The 16,345-nt window shown below is 42.5% G+C and overlaps 2 protein-coding genes across 5 annotated transcripts in view; one reads left to right on the plus strand and one right to left on the minus strand.

Annotated features, from left to right (window-relative positions):
• ARHGAP39 (Rho GTPase activating protein 39) overlaps window positions 1-16,345 on the minus strand; it is a 369,615-nt gene that overhangs the window by 343,085 nt on the left and 10,185 nt on the right. The gene's annotated exons all lie outside the window — the stretch shown is intronic.
• GFUS (GDP-L-fucose synthase) overlaps window positions 12,894-16,345 on the plus strand; it is a 107,646-nt gene continuing 104,194 nt past the window's right edge. The window contains exon 1 of the mRNA XM_074986541.1: window positions 12,894-12,899. Within this exon, the coding sequence (XP_074842642.1) occupies window positions 12,896-12,899 (4 nt within the window). The 5' untranslated portion in view covers window positions 12,894-12,895. The remainder of the gene's footprint in view (window positions 12,900-16,345) is intronic.

Genomic DNA, 16,345 nt, shown 5'->3' on the forward strand with positions numbered 1-16,345 from the left:
TGGGATTCCAACTTGCTCGAGGACGGCAGTGTTGGTCACTCTGTCCTTCTATGATATTCCAAGGATGTGCCTGAGGCAGAGCAAGTGGAAGACGTTCAGCCTCTTTTCCTGGCGGGCATACAGGGTCCAAGTCTCGCTGCCATAAAAGGAGGGTGCTGAGGATGCAGGCTCTGTAGACTTGCATTTTGGTGTGAGTGTACAGCTTGTTGGTATTCCACACTCTCTTGCTGAGTCTGGACAGAGTTGTGGCCACTTTTCCGATCCTCCTATTTAGCTCAGTGTCCAACGACAGGGTCTCAGTGATGGTGGACCCTAGGTAAACGAACTCGTGGACAACCTCTAACGTATAGTTGTCAATGCTGATTGATGGGGATTCAGCAACATCCTGACTGAGTACATTCGTCTTCTTTAGGTTGATGGTAAGCCTAAAGTCCATGCATGCTTTGGAGAACCGATCCAGCAGTTTTTGAAGCTGGTCTTCTGTGTGAGACACTATAGCAGCATCGTCTGCGAACAGCATGTCTCTGATGAGGACTTCTCGCACCTTAGACTTAGCTTTCAGCCTTGCAAGGTTAAACAGTTTCCCATCGGATCTTGTGGGCAGCAAGATGCCCTCTGTTGAAGATCCAAAGGCATGCTTCGGAAGGAGTGCAAAGAAGATCCCGAACAACGTCGGAACAAGCACGCATCCCTGTTTGACGCCGCTCCTGATTCTGAAAGCATCAGATAATGCATCATCATATTGAATGGTTCCTCTCATGTTTTCGTGGAACGACTGGATCATCTTCAGTAACCGTGGAGGACAGCCTATCTTGTGGAGCAGTTTGAACAGACCATCCCTGCTGACCAAGTCAAAAGCCTTGGTCAGGTCGATGAAGGCTATGTAGAGTGGTTTTCTCTGCTCCCTGCACTTCTCCTGCAGCTGCCTTATCGAGAAGACCATATCAACGGTAGACCTCTCTGCGTGGAATCCGCACTGCGATTTGGGGTACACCCTCTCAGCAATCTTCTGGAGTCTGCCAAGGATGATGAGAGCGAACAGTTTACCAGTGACGCTTAGGAGGGAGATTCCACGGTAGTTGTTGCAGTCGCTTCTGTCTCCTTTGTTCTTATACAACGTTACAATGTTAGCGTCACGCATATCCTGTGGAACCTCACCCTCTTTCCAGCACAGGCACAGTAGATCATGCAGGGGTTCCAGGAGTGTGTCCACGGCACATTTGATTACCTCTGGTGGTATACCATCCTGACCAGGGGCCTTTCCAGCTGCAATGCTGTCGATGGCTGTCTTCAGTTCATCCACAGTCGGCTCTTGGTCCAGTTCATCCATTACTGGTAGGAGCTCGACGGCATCAAGGGCTGCGTCAACCACAACATTCTCACGTGAGTACAGCTCAGAGTAGTGCTCAACCCAGCGCTCCATCTGTTTGCTAAGCTGTAATCTCTTTCAATTCTTCTATCAGTCTCTGAGACACTCGGGTCCAACTGTACTTTGTACAGACTGGTGCAATATCTCCTCCTTGCTCACGAGCACCTCTTCGCTCTCGTCGCTGATCACCATCAGCTTTTGCTGCCACTTCCTATTAATATTCCTCATCTTATACACCTCCCTGGTCTTAACATTCGCTGTAATGCCTCTCTATCTTCACACTGCTCCTCTAAACATTTCACCTTATCCTTACCTCATTGCATTTCACCCTATGTTACTGTTCCGCCTCTCGGAAACACCTCTTCTGATCTTCAACACTCTCTTCTCTTGGATCAACTTCAGTGTCTCCTGCGCAATCCACTTCTTATGAATCTTCTCTTCTGAAACAGTCTGCTCAACTGCCTCTTCTATAGCGATGGCTATCCCTGCAACACTCTTATCTAGGTCTTTCTCATAGCCGCATTCCCAATCTTCTCTTCAAGTGCTGCTCTGTACACATTCCTTATTTTCTTCCTTGCCTAACCTCACCATGTCTCTTCTTTTCTTAAATTGTGTTTTACACTCTCCCTTGAGCTTTATCTTGATGTTTGCAGTCACTAGACTGTTTACATCTGCTCCTTGGAAAGTTCAGTACAGCTGCAATGATGTTACCCATCCTCTTCTTATCAAACTCATATCTATCATGTTCTTGAACTTATCATTCGATCGCCATGTCCACTTCCTGCAGCCCTTTTGTTGGAATTTCGTGTTGCAGATCACCATCTCGTGCTCCGTAGCAAAATCTCTTGTAGTTCATCGCTCATTCGTTTCTTTCTCCACATCCAAACCTTCCATGACTCTCTCTCAACCTTTGTTATTGCTTCCAACCTTAGTGTTCCCATCTCCTCCGACAATTAACATCTGTCTCTTCAGTATCTCCTCAAATGTCTTTGTCACGTCTTTATAGAATAGCTTGATCTCTTCCTCTGTACTGTCCAATGCGGGTGCATACACCTGAATGACCGAGATGTTGAACGGTTTTGCTTTGAATCTTGCTATCATCATTCTTGCACTCACCATTTTTTAATCCTAACAAGGATTCCTTAGCAAAAGCGCTAAAGGAGCAAACTCCAGCCTCATGCTCCATTTTGTTCCCTGATCAAATGACTTTGCAACCGCACATCTCTCCTGATGCCGTCCAACGCGTCTCCACCACTCCAAATATATCACATCAGTATCTCTTCATCTTCTTCTGAAGCAGCTCTAATTTTCCAGTTGCCCAGTGTTTGGACATTCCACGTTCCAACTGATAGTGTGTGTGTGGGTTGTAATTTTCTTTCAGTAGCCAGCTTATCAACCCAGCCTTGATTGCTCCATTGGTACCGCAGACCTTTTTTTATCCAGACAACGTCCGAGCCAGCATCTTTTATCACTTATTCGCACTGGCATCAGATTTCACTCTTATTGCTGTTTCATGGTCAGCGCACCACCATTCACCTGACCAATCCTCCTCCCTCATCCAGGCTTGGGACTGGCAAGGAACCCCCAGAGGCTTCATGGCAGACAATTTTTTTTCCACAATACTTGCTTATTACTCTTGTACCGACCAGCACAGAAAAATGACAAATCAATATGGAGAAGTTTTATTACAGTAATGTTAGAAGTGTTCCTAGATGAATGTTCAAGAAATATTTAATGTTTTCAATTACTCTCTCTCTGTGGCTTTTTAGCAGGCTGGAAGTTCCTGAACAGGAAAGTAAAAGTTAGATCCTGTGTAGCTTTGTATGCCCAGTAACATTTTTACCCCACGGCAGCCACGTGGGAGAAACTTTGATTTACAGACAAGCACTTTTTCAAAACATTACAAAGCTCAATGCATTTTTCAGCATGGAAGCAGTAAGTGATGGCTTCACACCGAGTCACCTTCAGCTGTGTTCAATACCTTCTCTATTCACTTCTTTTTGAGACTGTGGTACAAAGGTGATCCATTGTATTTCAGTACTGCAGGTGACAACCCCCTGACCTGTGCTGAACCAAAGAATTTGCCAGACCACAGGAGGTCAATAATGTCTAGCACTTTACCAACAGTTCCTCTGCTTACTGGGCTCTTAGAAGACATTTAGGGGTAAATTACAGCTAAACAAACAGTAGATAACACCAAGAGCCCAGAATGGGGGCTGAAAACAAAATTTTATGGGACTGTGGAACACATGGTCACACCCATAGTAAATGTATATCCAGCTAACTAAAATCATGACGGACCACAGATGTAGCCAGACGACAGAGGTTCAGCTTGTACGTTAATGGTAAGGTAGTGGGGAAGTCAAAGATAACAGCACAAACAAACTGAAGATAGCAAGTGCAAATTTTACTAACGTACTTTAAAAACATCTTATTTTGTTTCCACACCAACACAACATTGGATTTCGTCTCATTGGATTGCATATGTTCATTGCTTTCACATGTTCATTGCTTTCACAAAACGATATATGTTATACCTCCTTTAAGACAGACAGCAAGAGAAGTAAAGTTTCTTCTCATCGATCACCCCCTCTAGATTCTAAATCAAGGCTGGAAGAATGAATTACTAACTCTCTGATGCTACACATTAAACACAAATGTGACTCACATATGTGAATGCTATTTATTTTTTGGAACTAGTGACACAGTGCAACCAAATACCTAATCGGCTGCCCACTATCATTACTGCGAACAATCATCTTACCTTAAAAGCCTGACTGGTATTTGTTATCCAGCCATTTACCTTAGACAAATACAAGTAGCCTTTCATTCATCTATTATCCAAGTTTAACACCATTAATAATTCTTCTTTTGGTCGACTAGTTCCACACACCCTGTAAATATCCTCTATAATACACCTAGCAATGCCTCATCAGCATGTTTAATGTACCATTTATTTCTCTCTAAATGGTTTATGAAGATATTAACTGCCAGTGATACCTCTAGAACTTCAAGGATACCTGACCTTATAACCACTGTAATGGGGTACAAGTCACACAGCAGAATGAGAATTGCACAAGCACCTTAACACATCAGAGTGACTGAGCAAACATCAAAAGACAAGAAATAAGATATACCCATGAACACAGAACACACAGAGGAAGTACTAGCGACATTCCAGCTTAGTAGTAAGGTGTGTGTAGAAGACGACAGCCTGCAGCTTGAGTGTGACACATAAGAACCTCAGACATCTCATTACACAACAGTCAGAACTAGTTTTGTTCATCTTATGCCTTTGTATCTAGCCTTTAAAAGTCAAAAAAAAAGCCATCAACTGAGCTATAGTCTCTATGCTCCCTACTTCTCATCAAAATTGTCTCTCCAGAAAAAGGAAAACTATCTAGTTAAATTTTACAAGGTTCCCAAAACTTGCATATACAGTAGGGGCGCAACATTCACAAGGGTTCGGTGTTCAGAACCCTTGCGAATATTGATTTTCATGAATACGAGGTGGCGGGGGCTCAGAGCCCCAGCGAAGTGGCAGCTGCCAGCCCTCCCTGCTCCAGAGCCCCAGGGAAGCGGCATTGGCCGATGCTCCTCACCTCGGAGAAGTGGAGCTCACGAATAATTGAATTTGCATATGTCACACTCGCAAATGTTGTGACCTTGCTGTAAACCAAAAACTATTTAATTTTATCATAGAACTGAAAGAGATGTCTAGAGGCCATCAAGTCCAGTCCCCTGCACTCATGGCAGGACCATGCATTCTCTAGATCACCCTTGACTAGTCTTTGTCCAACGTCCTCTTAAAAATCTCCTATTATGGAGATTCCATTACTTACAACACACCTGTTATTCATCCCAGAATGTGTGTTTGGGGGGCGGGGGGGGGGGGGGAACTCATATTTAGCTTGTGACCCACTGAGACTCCCTAGATCCCTTTTCACAACACTCCTTCCTAGGCAGTTATGTCCCATTTTGTGTGTGTGAGATGGACTGTTCCTCCCTCAGTGAAGTACTTTGCATTTGTCCATATTGAGTTTCATCCTGTTTAGCTCAGACCATTTCTCCAGTTAGTCCAGATAATTTTGAATTTTCAGCCTATCCTTCAAAGCACTTGCAACCCTGTCCAGCTTGGTCTCATCTACAACCTTTACAAGCATTCTCTCTATGCCATTATCTAAATCATGGAGGATATTGAAGATAACTGAGCCCTAAACTATTCCCCGTGGAACCCCATTTGTTATGCCCTTTAAATATGATTGTGAACCACAGATAATTGGTTGGATAACCATTCCCAGAGAATAGTTATGTACCTACCTAGTAACAGTCATAGAATACTAGAACTGGAAGGAACCTCGACAGGGCATAAGCCTAGTCTCTTGCTCTCATGGCAGGACCACCCAAATCATCCCTGACAGAGGTTTATCTAACATACTCTTAAATATCTCCACGGATGGTGATTTTACAACTTCCCTAGGCAATTTATTTCAGTGCTTAACCACCCTGACAGTTAGGAAGTTTTTCCTGGTGTCCAACCTACACCTCCCTTGCTGCAATTTAAGCCCACTGCTTCATGTCCTACCTTCAGAGGCTAAGGAGAATAATTTGTCTCCCTCCTCCTCGTAACACTTGCAGCTTATAAGGATATATATTTGATTTATAGGCTTAAATATAGGCTTATAAGCCATCTATTCTCTTAAATCTTTCAGTTTTATTCTATTTTAGCAATAAAGCAAGGGGCCTACAGGGGATCACACTGTAAAATGTTAGCTTTAGCACTTTTTTTATACTTAGGGTAAGTGTGACTATGTAAAAATTTCTAGCCCTTTCAACTTGGCTAATTTAACCACAAAGGTATCTAAAAGGGTGTCATAAGGAGGAGGGAAAAAACATTCTTTTTGGCCTCTGAGGATAGAACAAGAGGCAATGGACTTAAACTGCAGCAAGAGAGGTTTAGGTTGGACATTAGGAAAAAGTTCCTAACTGTCAGGGTGGTCAAACACTGGAATAAATTGCCAAGGGAGGTTGTGGAATCTCCGTCACTGGAGATATTTAAGAACAGGTTAGATAGATGTCTATCAGGGATGGTTTAGACAGTACTTGGTCCTGCCATTGGGGCAGGGGGCTGGACTCGATGGCCTCTCGAGGTCCCTTCCAGTCATAGTATTCTGTCATTCTATGAAAGGGGACAGCATGCTGATGGAGAATACAACATTATCTTATGTGATATATGAAGGTGCCAAAAAATACAATGGCCCTATTAGACTGGACACCCTGCTTTACTATAAAGTAGAAGCAAGGGTCAACAAGGATCATCACCTGCTACTTCAGCATTCTAACAATGGATATCCATTTTAGGAGTTTGTCCATGAGCATGTTCAACAGGGCAGGTTTGTCCTGCATGTTCAACAGGGTGTCTTAGTTTAATATTCCAATCAAATATTCTCAAAAATCTTAGGGTGCAGAAGTCTGGTTTTGGGAGGCTGGGCTGACGTGACACAAAAAGGCCTATAACACCCGATGGCTGATAGCGAGAAAGCAGATTCCTCTTCCTCAAAGTAAAGTTCTTTCGTCCTCAAACTCGTTAGTCGTACTACCACTTCCTTAAAATTTTTCAGTTTCCAGTCTCTTACCTCTCACCACCAGCGGAGCAAGGCTGGTCCTTCAACTCCCCAGGTCTTCAAGAAGGAGTGAGAGTATGGTGTTATACGAGGCATTTGCAGTTGTAAAACTCAAGCTGCACATATGTAACAGAACGGGGCAACAATCCGTTGAGTCATGATGCGTTGTGGTGTGTGTTCATCACCTTAGGCATTTGATTGTGGGAGATTTAATACTGGTTGTACAGATTGAACTTCTTTAGTCCAGTACCCTCAGGTCCTTACCAGTGTCCAAACAAGAAAATTTGCTCAGCCACCGGAGGTCAATTGTCTAGCAGCATTACCAACACTTACGCTGTTTACTGGGGTCTTAGAAGACTTCTGGGGTACGTTAGAACTAAATAACAGCACAGAACACTGAGAGCCAGGACTGGTGGCTGTAAACAAACTTTATGGGAGCACAGGAAATGTGGCCATGCCCATAATAATTGGTCACCTGCCTAATTAAAATCGTGCTGGATTAAGTATGTTGCCGAATGAGAGAGTTCCAGATTAGAGACATTCAAACCGTAATAAGAGTTGTTCTGGTTTGCTATTGCCCACAGTGTATGTGTGATTGCTGCAGGTACCAATACCTCCCTCCAGCCATAGAGCTCTTTTAGCCTTTAATAGCTATAGCACAGGGTGAAGGGCAAATTTAGAAGTTTTTAGTGCAGATTGGTGAGCTGACACCCGAAACAATATTCCTAATCAAATTCCCAACTCTGGCCAACACATTCTTTGGAGAGATGTGGTATCCAATATCCTCCCCATTTGCCACTAGGGTGTGACAAAATGATTGCCCCTCTGCGCATGCGCCCCACTACTTGGTGGGATGCACGCAAGGTGGCAGCAGCGGAGGCAGCCCCCACAGTAGTTCCCCTGGCACAGCTCCTGCAACTCCAGCTGGGAGCCACCTGGCTCCTTCAGCCCAGCGTGATTTCTCTGTGGATGCTGTTGCTCCAGATGGCAGCCACATGTCTTCTGCTGCCCTGGCGTGACGCAGTGCAGCCCCAAGGACCCCAGTCTGGAGCTGTGCGGCTCCTGTGACCCCAGGCTCCAGTGAGTCACTGAAATATACTGTTATAGCAGGCAGGGGTGCCTGTCTCTGGGGGAGGGGAGAGGAAGGACATTCATGAGGTGGCAGGGGGCAGGCTGTGGCAATTATGCAAGTATCATAACCACAAGTGTGTCGCTCCTTGAATCAGTACTGGACTCTGCTGTTTTAGGTACTTGAAAGCTGTTATGTCCCCTCTCACTCTTCTCCAAACTAAACAAACCCCATTCTTTTAGTCTTCGTTCATAGGTCACATTTTTTAGAACTTCAACCATTTTCATTGCCATTCTCTGGACCTTCTCCAATTTGTATCCATCAGTACTAGCAGATTGGTCATGCTCTATCTATCCTATTATGTTTTCATATTATCAGCCAAGACATTTTTTCTGGTAATGCCATTTCATCTCCAGCTCTATTCCTATATAGACATTTTGAGATTTATTGCTCATTTCCTTCCTTTTGTTTCTCTCTTCTTTGTTTGCCCCTTGTCATTGTTTTTAGAGTCCCCATTTAGCCACCTGTACCTTTCCATTCCCGATACAAAGGCCTCCCAAGAGGCTCCATTAAAAGAAGGACCAGAATTGTATGATCCCAAAGTGGGCACGGCATTCGTTTCAACAAATGAAACATCATCTCAGGGACATACTCCCAGAGATCACAGGATTTCATCCATCTCTAGTAAGTTTAAAGACTAACATCACCATACTGGATCAAGTTTCAGTATTCTGCCTCCTAAGAAACCATTTGCATCAATTCCCTTAAAATCTAATTATCCTAAGTGTATACATTTTTAAATGGACTCTTGCCAACGGCCTCTATGTAGTGGATATTGCCCACTGCACTTAAAGCCATAGGTTTAGAAGAGCCAGCTGCAGCAAGAGAATGTGGAGGATTCTTTATCTCTTTCCCCCACCCCCACCCCAGGTGTTTCATACAATCTGGTAGTTTTGCCACCAAAGTAACTTCTTACGCATAACTGTAAGGCACAAGAACTCTCACCTTAAAACGTTTTGTTGCATATTTTCTCTGAGGAAAAAAAAAAAAAAGTGTTTGCCCCTTTCCTAATTGTTCTGGGGACAAAGCACCACCATTATATCTCTGGGTATATTTAAACCATAAAAATCTTGAACTACAATAGTAGAAGTACTCGACTATGCACAAAATAGGCTTATCAAGGAATTACCAGGACAAAGAAATTCTAAATATAGGAACAGAAAAACTTAAGTTTATATACTTACTCCTGTGAATGAGGATTTTTTACCCTCTTTGCCAGCCAGAATCTAATCTCACAGCCTTTGTGTTTAGCTAATCCTTCATTTGTTATTCAAGCCTTAAACAACAAGCCAGGTAGCCCCTTCTCCATCCAAAGCAGATCAAAACCCCAGAAAGAGGGCATCTCGTGGTTCAGAATCTGAACTAATACAATCTAACTCTACAGCCACCCAAGCCACAATGAAGTTATGTGGCCAGCTGTCTTACAGCACCTGCCAGTTTTACCCTCTGATATATATAAAAAACGTGAATGTTTTACTCCCAATATGAACTAGAGAAATGTCTTCCCTAAAGGCATCCTTGGATAATGGTATCAATCATTCCTTTAGGGCAGAGGTTGGCTACAAGGAATTGTGTCCACACGAAAGCTTGAGCAATGATGCCCAATAACCAAGTTACAGGTTTAATGTCTCCTTGGTTTCCCTCAGAGTGAAGGAGAGGGAAATAACAAGGGCTATGCAGAAACAGCTACTTTAATAGACAGTTACTTAAACTACAATGTAAGGTATTAGCTCCATTTTAAATCCACCAGGCTCTCTCCCCAGTCTAAAATGCTCCCGATCCATCTAAGCACATGCTGGTCCTCAGTCTCAGAAGTAATACTAGTGTTCTCATGCTTACCCTTCACTGCACTCCCTCCAGAACCTTGCTCTTTTGCCAGCTCTCCCTGCAAGCACCAAAGAAGCCATTTGTTATACACCAGAACCTGACAACAAGGATAAATTTAGATCCTTCTTGGACTGTGTGACTACTATTCAAAGTCTGCACAGCAATTTGCTATAAATGTAGTTCCTCCATGTCATTTCCTAAAAAGAATGTGAGGTTTGAATGGGATGATGAAGACACATGCAATTTTTATCAGCCCAGCTCTTTAGCCCTTTTGAGAAGCAAACTATTGTCACAATAGATGCTTGTGCATACAGTCCTAATAGTCTTTATTCAGCTAAAACAATTGTAAGTCACTGTGACGGATGTCCCCCATACTTTATGAAAGCTGGGTTATGAATATAAACATGCACAACTCAGACGTGCTTTGGACAAAATACCTATTGTACCCTACCATTTTAGTGTTATAACCTACTGAATCTGTATTTCCTATTTTTGTGCATATGTCATTCTTGTATGTGAAGTTAGAAATATGAAGTGTATACCTGTTTATAGTTTTAAATATACTAATGTGGGCCATCATCCATGCCCCAACCCAAATGATCCACTTAATGACTAGTAAACAACATTTAAGGTGCTACAGGACTGCTTGTTTTTTTTGTTTGTCATGTAAGTCTAAAAGACATTGCTAGAAAGACATGTGACCATACCACATGGCACCAAAAGCCATTTTGATCTAGTGTTTTTCCATGGGATGGGGAAGAAGTTGGAGAACAAAGGTTTCCTGCCCCATGGGGAGGCTGTTTCAGCAGTAGGAACCTTTCAGCTCCTTTGTCTTCAGCTTACTTTGGAAACTGCCTAATACACTCTAAGAAAACAAAAACAAAAAAAAAAACTGAAAAGTTGTTGACCCAAGTTGGAGAAAAGAAACCCCTGTGGTTTGAAGATTTTACCTGACATGAGAACAGCTCTTTAGGGTAAGGATCTATATGCCATAAGTCCCTTAGGGGAAAAAACAAGTAGTCCTGTAGCACCTTAAAGCCTAAAAATTTATTTATTCTTTAAAAGGTGCTACAGGACTGGGAAACTACAGACTAACACAACTATCCTTCCCTTAGCGAAGGCAGAACCAGCTATGAATTTTCTTTTTATTTTAATTAGCTAATGCACTTTCATCTGTCTCTTTTTGCTTATAACCTCTTAAATACCACTGTTTTTGCATAATAAATTCTCTTGCTTATAATCAAGCCCAGTATAAGTAATTATTACCTAGGGTTGGCTACCACTGTGCATCTCCCTTTCACTGATAAATGAGACTTACCTGATAAGCCTCCATTGCAGATATTTTGCACAGAGATGGATTTATTTACGGTTTTGATCCCTTTTGGTGGTTTGGTTTTCTGGGTGATGTGCCCAAGAATTGCATCCTCCCAGAGCTGAAGTAAATCAGTGCCTGCTTATAAACTCTTGAGCACTCCTCTCTCACCCATTGACTATCCCAATTGTGCATATGAGAGAACAGCTCTAGACATAAACAGGCTGATCTTTAAATGGTCAGGTTATGCAAAGGTTTGCCATAATAATGAGGACAACCATATTTGGTCAGACTAAAGATACATCTAGCCCAGTAGCCTGTCTTCTCAGTGGCCAAGTGCTTCAGGGGGAATAAACAGAATAGAATCATTAAGTGATCCATCCCCTGTCAACCATTCCTAGCTTGTGGCAAACAGAGGCCAGGGACAGCATTCCTGCCAACAGCCATTGATGGACCTTGTCATGAATGAGTGCAGAGAAGGGGTTAATCTTCCTGATGTAATCTGAATCTCAGGTGAGCCAATAGGAGTGAAGTAGCTTTGTTTAAACTGAGAACAGTTGCAACTTTCAGGTCTCTCTTTTCTATGGACCAGCAGAGAGATGTCTCCCAGGCATTCAGAAATATATGGACTGACTCAAAATCAGCCAAAGAGGTGTAAGTAAAAGAGAAGTGTCTTGTTAGACGTGATCAGGTTATGCTTATTTTGAATTCAGGTGGACTGGCTGCTCTCTTCTCTTTTGTGTTGTTGTTTGACTTAATGTTTTTCCCCCTGTAACTTTTAAGCTAAATCCCAAGGAAATATCTTTCTCTATGTGCAACCCTGATTTACTTTTCTCTTGTTTTGTGAATAAGCCACTGTTTATAAGCAACTGAGTTGATCCCGTGTCCTAAGGAGCATCTGTCTGCATCCATTGGCCATAGCTATCAGGTTACAGCTTGTTTTGGTTCTCAAGCTGGTGGTGGAGGGGTGATCAAGGCTGAAATTTTACCCCCAGGGGCATTCCTCAGAATGCCTGACAGGGAATAAGGGGTCTCCAGGAACCGGGATGGTCGCAGCTACCTTCCAGGATCTACATGATCTGTGACCCTGGGAAGTTTTAAAGTGAACCCTGTGTATAGGCAAGGTGTTTAAGTCTGTGGGGCCCCACTTTCTGCACTTGAAGTGTGGAGTAGGGAAGGATCCCCGACAGACCTATCCTCCATTAATTTATCTAGTTCTTTTTTTAAGCTTGGTATAGTCTTGACTTTAAAATCATCATACGGCAAAGAATTCCACAGGTTGACTATATGCTCTGTGTAATAGTAGATCATCAAAATGGCTGGGCGTTATATTCACTGGAAAGATTATCACTGAAATAGAGATTAAGTTCATGTCATCTATCTTTGCCAGAGAAGAATATCCCACGGTATTTGTAACCAGGAATGGATGCAACTGACCTCTGCTGAAATGTAACACTACTTCAGGAGCAATGCTATCAAGCACAGAACAGTTTCTTTATACTAGCAGAGAGCTAACAGTACCTGTGACAGCTGGCTCACTGTAACCTGCGCTATGGCTACCTGCCTGCTCCAGGATGAGAGATGAACAACCTGAGGTTTAAACAGCTTCAATCAACTAGATCCAAGACTCAGACATGCGTAAGATACTAAAACTTATTTCCCCTTTTCAGTAACACTTATGCCAAGCCTTGGAAAGATTAGATTTTTTATTGCTCAGTGTTGATGAGCATTGTTTTTAATCACACATGCACAAACAGATGAAAAAATATTTCCATTGATAGCCAAAAATTTACAGATTGAGAATTTAACAGAGTTTGATGTAAGGGTGTTTACTCTGTATATTTTGACGTGTGATGTTGACAATTTGTATTTTAAATGGTTATCAAGTTTTTACCTTTTTTAATATGAATTATTGTCATGAAATAGGTGCCTGACATCCCACTACTGCATGATACCCCATAATTTTCCACAGCTGTGAGAATTTAAAATCAATATCAATATTATCCAGCTAAAAGTCAAGCTCTGCCACACTTGCTTTGGTATGGGGAAAAAAAGTCAGAAAAGGGTAACAAAAATGATTAGGGATTTGGAACAACTGCCATTTGAGGAGAGATTTAAAAGACTGGGACTTTTCAGCTTAGTCTCCTCTTTTCTAAGGGAGGGATATGACAGAGATCTATAAAATTGTGACTGGTGTACAGAAGTAAATAAGGAAACCTTATTTGTTCCCATAACAAGAAGTAGAAGCCACAAAATGAAAATGGGTAGCAGTCAACCAACAAAAGAAACTATTTCTTCACACAATGTACAATCAACCTGTGAAACTCCTTTCCAGAGCATGTGGTGAAGGCCAGGACTGTACTGTACCAAGGTTAAAAAAAAAAGAAGTGGATAGATTCAAGGAGAATAGGTCCAGCCATGGCTGTTAGCCAGGATGGGTAGGAATAGTGTCCCCAGCCTCTGCTTGTCAGAAGTTGGAAACAGACAACAGGACATTTAGATATTGGCATAGAAAGTACGCTTAAGTTTGCAGATGATACCAAGATGGGAGGGGTTGCAACTGCTTTGGAGGATAGGGTCATAATTCAAATTGATCCGGATAAATTGGAGAAATGGGCTGAGGTAAACAGGATGAAGTTTAATAAGGACAAATGCAAAGTGCTCCACATGGGAAGGAACAGTCAGTTTCACACATACAGAAGGGGGAGAGACTGTCTCGGAATGACTACAGCAGAAAGGGATCTAGGGGTTATCGTGGACCACAAGCTAAATATGAGTCAACAGTGCTGTTGCCAAAAAAAAAAAAAAACACACACACACACACACACACACACACACACCCCCCACAACATGATTCTGGGATGCATTAACAGGTGTGTTGTGAACAAGACACAAGGAGTCATTCTTCTGTTCTACTCTGCACTGGTTAGGCCTCAGCTGGAGTATTGTGCCCAGTTCTGGGCACCACAGTTCAAGAAAGATGTGGAGAAATTAGAGAGGGTCCAGAAAAGAGAGTAACAAGAATGATTAAAGGTCTAGAGAATGTGACTTACAAAGAAAGGCTGAAAGAATTGGGGTTGTTTAGTTTGGAAAAGAGAAGATTTAGGGGAGACATGATAGCGGTTTTTCAGGTATTTAAAAGGGTGTCATAAGGAGGAGGGAGAAACCTTGTTCTTTTTGGCCTCTGGAGGATAGAACAAGAAGCAATGGACTTAAACTGCAGCAAGGGAGGTTTAGGTTGGACATTAGGAAAAAGTTCCTAACTGTCAGGGTGGTCAAACACTGGAATAAATTGCCAAGGGAGGTTGTGGAATCTCCGTCACTGGAGATATTTAAGAACAGGTTAGATAGATGTCTATCAGGGATGGTTTAGACAGTACTTGGTCCTGCCATTGGGGCAGGAGGCTGGACTTGATGGCCTCTCAAGGTCCCTTCCAGTCCTAGTATTCTATGATTCTATGACATAGGTGCCCCAGAAGGAACAAACAGAATCAAGTGATCTATCATTGGCCACAGTCAGAAGACACGATATTGGGCTAGATGAACCTTTGGTGAGAGTCAGTGTGGCTGTTTTTAGGTAAGTCTGATCTGTCTCTGGAGCACGTAGTTTAAACTCGTATCCGTAAGCTTTCCCAGAATTTGACATCTTTCTGACAGGGCTTACAACCTGGCTGAATTGTCTTAATTTGCACTCACTGTTTTTGATTCCAATGGACCCCAATTACACTGTAGGTGGTTGCAATACTGGTCACATTTCCCCACACTCACCCTCGTAGAGAAGTTACATCAATCCCAACCCACCATAACACAAACTTTATTAAGGACATGTCTGCACTACCAACCAAATCGATGGGCAGTGGGGGCGGGTTTGCTTTATGTCATCTAACATATCTAACAGTGGCAGACCTGAGTCATTGGCAGGAGGGACTGAACATGGGACATTAAGCCATAGACCTCTTGCACATGAGCTAAAAGCCAAGCAGCTCTTAGCTAAGGCTGTAGAGCAAACTTCACTCTCCTTAGTGGTCTCAGAGCTTTTGGGTTACATATAGATGACATACTGACTCCTGAGTACTCCATCGACTCCAGTACTCTGACAGAACAAGAAGCACAAACAGAGTTGGCAGAAAGGTATGTGCTATCTACTCACCAGAGAAGACACTGCAGTAAACAGATCTAAGAACCACTGCTTCAACTACGCAAAAGCTGCGTAATTTAAAATCGATGGCTGCGATACTGTAGACTAGGCCAACGGCTTTCAAATAGGGCACAAAATTGACATCTGTCATAGGGCCCCCATCACATACTTGCTTTAAAATATGTTAGGTCAAAAGTGATTCTGCTGTTTTATTATTCTTCTTAGAGCCTTTTTTCTACTTCAGCCCCCATTTCACTGTGAATCACTTCCACCAGTCCATTATCGAAAGCAAAAAAGTTTCCCAGGGGGCAGGCCACAAACACAACAACAGTCAAAGCTTAGTGTCCTAGCCACATTTTCCCCCCTCTTGAAAATAGAGTAAATATGCCTTGATATTTAGATTTTGAATTAGAAACATTATAAAACCAGAACAGATGCTAAAATTGTTCCCTAGGGCACTCATACATGCAATGTACAAGCCACACCCTGCTCTTAAACGGATTTGAATGAAGAGGTTGACAGAGGTTGTTCTAGCACTGAGCATCTACACTATGATCCAGATTACTCAAGGTGACATTAAGGAGATATTAGATATGCAAAACTAAAAAGGCTTCTAAACGAATGCAGACTTGACATAGTCATTTGCAATTTTTCAACCTTGAAAGTGATACTATGGAGAGGTATGACAGATTCAACAACATCATTTCAAAGAGTGCAAGGAAAGCAGGGAAATAGAGCTAAGAACTCTCTGCGAGATTCTTGTTTTTTAGGACAACAAATTCTATTGAAGGTGGAAAAAAAGAAAATCTCATGGAGACTCTACCCATATTCCACCCTGTTAACAATCTTTCAATTAACACAGATATTTGTCATGAAGTTAGTGCTTCCATCCTCTCGTCCCCTGATCAGTTCTGATACTCGCCAGAGAAGCGGGTTGGATAGGATA

The sequence above is a fragment of the Carettochelys insculpta genome, chromosome 2 (genome assembly GCF_033958435.1).
Source record: "Carettochelys insculpta isolate YL-2023 chromosome 2, ASM3395843v1, whole genome shotgun sequence".
In the NCBI taxonomy this organism is placed as follows: Eukaryota; Metazoa; Chordata; order Testudines; family Carettochelyidae; genus Carettochelys; species Carettochelys insculpta.